Source organism: Hipposideros armiger, unplaced genomic scaffold (genome assembly GCF_001890085.2).
Source record: "Hipposideros armiger isolate ML-2016 unplaced genomic scaffold, ASM189008v1 scaffold_348, whole genome shotgun sequence".
Taxonomy (NCBI): Eukaryota; Metazoa; Chordata; class Mammalia; order Chiroptera; family Hipposideridae; genus Hipposideros; species Hipposideros armiger.
The window spans coordinates 1,165,289-1,170,021 of record NW_017731698.1 but is presented as its reverse complement, the minus strand read 5'-3'; the positions used below and the strand labels follow the sequence as shown (position 1 = coordinate 1,170,021).

At 36.1% G+C, this 4,733-nt stretch overlaps 1 protein-coding gene across 1 annotated transcript in view; it reads right to left on the bottom strand.

Moving 5' to 3' along the window:
• The window catches only part of POC1B (POC1 centriolar protein B), a 102,340-nt gene that overhangs the window by 50,357 nt on the left and 47,250 nt on the right, over positions 1–4,733 (bottom strand). Inside the window, exons 7-8 of the mRNA XM_019661438.1 lie at positions 1,029–1,169; positions 358–464 (exon numbers count right to left, since the gene is read on the bottom strand). Of these exons, the coding sequence (XP_019516983.1) occupies positions 358–464; positions 1,029–1,169 (248 nt within the window). The remainder of the gene's footprint in view (positions 1–357; positions 465–1,028; positions 1,170–4,733) is intronic.

The window sequence follows — 4,733 nt, the reverse complement described above, 5'->3', positions numbered from 1 at the left end:
GTGTGTGTGTGTGTGTGTGTGTGTGTGTGTGTGTGAGAGAGAGAGAGAGAGAGAGAGAGAGAGAGAGAGAGAGACACTGAGGTGAATAGGCTCAATAAATAGGACCTCTTTTTCCTACTGGGTTCTAAACCAATTGAGAAATAAGATATAGAATAAGGCATATGAGAGCCAAAATATCATCTTTCTTACTGATGAAGGTTTGCAAAGAAAGAATGTGGTTTTATCTATGGGCAAATGGGCTTTCTAGAACTGAATCCTAGAATGAGTCAGACTTGAGTGCCTCATCACATGCCAGACTGGACAAGGGCAGGCCTCCCCACAAAAAGTATCAGAGGAAAACAGTGAGAACAGCCTTACTCCCACGAGTAGCAGGCACTGGGCTTTCCTTGTAAAATTTCTCCTTTTAATCTCAGCCGAGTAGTGAAAGAAATGACTGAAGGAGTGTGAGAGGCTAAGTGTCAGAGCTAGTGAGACGGCCTCCACGTGAGAAGAAAGATTAGAAGTAGGGAAAAAAATGTATCGATCACCACTTCACCAGTCAAACTTAAAAGTACATCGTGATGAAGATAGCAGTGGAGGATTAATCAAATGGCCGCTGAAAGATACACATTGATTTTGACAAAAATTATAATAAATGATATTTCTAAGAGTTGCTTCCAGAGGATAAAAACATAGCCTTCGAAGCAAAAAAAATATTTATGATAGCAACAATGCATGCTACACTTGCACAAATAATAAAGACATAATAAAACGAATCAAAACTTTAAAATATATATTATTTAAAAAGGAAAAATCTTAGTGTTAATACTGTATGTCCTTCATGGATGGTGGTTTAGTGGTTATCAGAGGTAAGGGGGTAGGGGTTGGTGGGGGAGGGTAAAGGGGGTCTAACGTGTGGTGATGGCAGGGGAGCTGACTCTGGATGGTGGGCATGCAATGTGATGTATAGATAATGTATTGTAGAGTTGTGTACTTGAAACCTGTGTAATTTTACTAGCCACTGTCACACCAATAAATTTAATTAAGACAAATTACCATGTGTCCTTGCAGTGTGTATATGAGCCTTCCTTCTAGGAGATCCAGAATCTTAAGTGTGCCATCTGAAGAAGCAGTGATGAGATAGTTGCCCGAAGGGTGAAACGATACACAATTCACTCCACAGCTGTGAACTGATTTGTAGAAAATAAAGCAAAAGTTTCAGAGAACAATTCTTAATTTTAAATATGCCTCTTTACCCTATTAGCAATATTGAGTTGAAAACAAGAATCAATTAGAGGCAATGTCTCCACAACACCAAAAGTCCATATAGCTCATTAAAGCAAATCAATAGTTTGGCATCATACAGCTTAAGCTTCTGGCTAATGAGACAGAACAGCTTTAAAACTGAATGTCATGGAAAGATCACCATGTTAACCACATAACTATAAAGTCTTCAGATATATTACCAAAATAACCAACAGTTGATTACTATCGGCTCACATAAGGTATACAATCTAGCCTCAAACTAAATTTAGTAACCATTTAGTGGCTTGGTACTAAGAGGTGAAGGGTATGGCGATATATCTGGAGAAGGGCTTGCCAGCTTGAGAATTCATTTCTGGACACCATCTGTCCAAGAGGAGGCAGTATAACACAGGGATCAAAATGTTCTCTGATGTACTTGGTAAACAGAAAGTTCCAAGTCAGTTCCATCAACTCTTTTAGCAACTTGCTTTTTCTCCTTAAGCCTCAATGTCCTTATCTTTAAAATGAGAGTAATAATAATAATACATCTTAGGGCTGCTGTGAGGATGTAGCACAGTGTCGGCTACCTGGTAAATATTACACTTATTAAGAAAGGGAAATGTGGATTTAACATAAATCCAATATACACCAGGAACTGATTCATTTCTCTTTTAACCTCAATACATAGGCAGAGTAGGATGTTGTTTTCCAGCAGTTATAACAGTTATTTATGCTCACATAACTCCTTCTGAGTCGGTTTCTATCCCTGACTTCTCAGATAGCGCAGATAAGGAGTTTGAAAATCTCACACTAACTTTTTTTTTTNCCACAACTAGACTGAAGAACAAAAGGACAGCAACTTGTCTGTTCCCCTTCCCTGATTCCCCAATGCTGTTCCCCTCCCCAATTCCCCAATTAAAAAAAAAAAATCTACAGAATTGTCCCTCAAAATAGTCAGGAAGGCTAGATATATATTTCAACAACATTACTATTTCTCAATACTTTTTTTTTAAGGAGGGAGAGACTGAGCATTTTGAATTGCTTTCATGTACAGCTGAAAATTCATATTAAATTCATATTATTACCTTAAATCCTCCTTTTTTTCTTTTTCCTTTCCAAGTTCAAAACCATGTTGTCCACCTTATTCAATAAATCTGGCTATGAATGACTTTTGGCCATTTCAAATAAATGCAGATTTTTCTACAAAAACAATTCCTATTTAACATCCGCAAGAACCTTAGCATTAGAAAAATTAGACATACAGACAAAATATTATGCAACAATTCAAGTGAAAGTGCTGCATCAATATTGGGCATTTAGTGAGTGTCAGTTAAATGTATAATTAAGTGTAAAGATGAGCAAAAGAAAATAACTGTTGTTTGAGTTCCAAAACCTATGAGAACCGGCGTTACTTCAGCTATGAAATAGCAGACTTCCTGGCATTAAATTCAAATATAAACTCATTAATACTCATCTTAGCATATACCAACTAGCTGGTGGTAAAAATCTCCGCTGAGGTCTTCGATTCCTTTAGCCCAACCAAATCAAAGAGGGAGCTGAAACATTTACAAACCTGTGCATCTGCACCTCCGGATGAAAATAGCTCTCCGCCTTTTGAAAATGAAACAGTAAAGACAGGTCCCTAAGAAATAAGTGGAGATAAAAGAAAAAGTAGTTGGTGACGTTTTCTCATGGCCAAGAGGACTGAGAATGTTCATTATTTTTCGCTAATTTATGTAGACATTATGCAATCAGTCTGCTAGAACATATCCAGTTGCTAGCAACTAATGCAGATGGTAAAGATAATCAAAGAGCCAACCCAATTATATTAAAACACATATAAGTGATTCTAAATGAAAAGGGAATTTTAATAAAAATAATACACTTTTTCCTTTAAAGAAAAGCTTGTCCATGTGTAAGTTAATATAATTTCTGTTAAAATTTTCTGGCTTTGGACTCTTCATTCAACACATCCCTAGCAGAAACTGAATGATAACTGAGTGATGGGAATAGGGCTATATGAACAGACGCCATTTCCTGACCACCTGCGTTCACCAGTCATGTGGGCAGCAGTGAGCCATTAATAATTTCAGGAGCAGGATGGAGATGGAAGGAGGATTGAGAATGATGAAAATGGATGTCACAATTGTGAGAATGCTAAACTGAAGTAAGAATGAATGGTTGGAGGCCAGTCAGGAAGTTACTGTAATAATCTGGGTGAGAAGTAATAAGAATCTAGAATTGAGCAATGGCTGTGAAGTTGGACAAGAGTACACTTAGCCCAGTCACAAAGTGCACAGCCTCTACAGTCAATTTTTCAACCCAGATAAGAGCAATTATTTCTCAACTCACAAATATCAGTATATCCTGTTTTTTAAATGTGTCTTAATCTGTACAAGAAAACTTTGGGGAAACTCATCTTATATTTTTCAAATAGACCATCCCACAGAATTAGCGTATTTTGCCATGTATAATGCCCACATTTTTGCCCAAATTTGTGAGGGAAAAATAAGGATGCACGCTATACATGGGTAGTACTAATTCCGTATCTACATAAATGTTTTTAATTCTTTTATTCATGCTTATGGTTAAAAGTGTAATTCTAGAAATCAATAACGACATCCGTATGTAAAATAATACCCTGGAATATGATAATCGGTTTTGTTGAACTTACCACAAACTTGCAACAATGAAGCGTTCTTGGCCTTCTATGATGCGTAAATATCATAAATTTGTTACCGGTATATAAAATTTCTTTTATGTTGTATCTGTTCTTGTTTTTGTAATTATTTGCTATGTAACATTTCTTGTACCATAATATGTTAAAAAATAAATGCTAAAATTCCTTTATAATACAAAAAACAAGTATCTAAATGTAAACAAATAAAAATTTGAATTAAAAAATTAAAATGAAAGGCTTTTTTTTCCCTGAAAGTTTGGGCCAAAAATGTGGGTGCACATTATACACAGGAGCACATTATACACAGGAGCACATTATACATGGCAAAATATGGTAGGTTATTGTAGCCTCATAAACACCTGCTGCTCCAGACTGTGGAAAATGCCATCTTTTGCGTACATTTTTTCCTCCTAAAATATTGTTTATCCTTTTTTCTATTAATTTGTACTATTTCCACAGGTATTTTAATCCTTGGTTACTTTTATTGGTTGTTTATTCAGCTTAAATCCATACGTATCTGAGCTGGCTAGGGACTATTTCTGCTTCCCTCTAACACAGCTGCAGAACAAATGATAAAGCAAAGCAGGAAGCCAGGCAGGATATATGAAGGCAGAAAGAACCCCTTCCCTAGACCACAAAACCCATTCTATTTCTGGATATAAACTGCTTATACTTAGTTAAAAAGAAGTACCTAGTACTGAGAGAAAGAAAAAAAGAGGGGGCGGGGAATGCATTCTAAAAAACGCAGAGAAGTTTGAATATTTACCCAGAAATGAGGAATACTTTACATACTTAAAAAAAGTTTTTCTTTAGCATGTTATATGGCAGG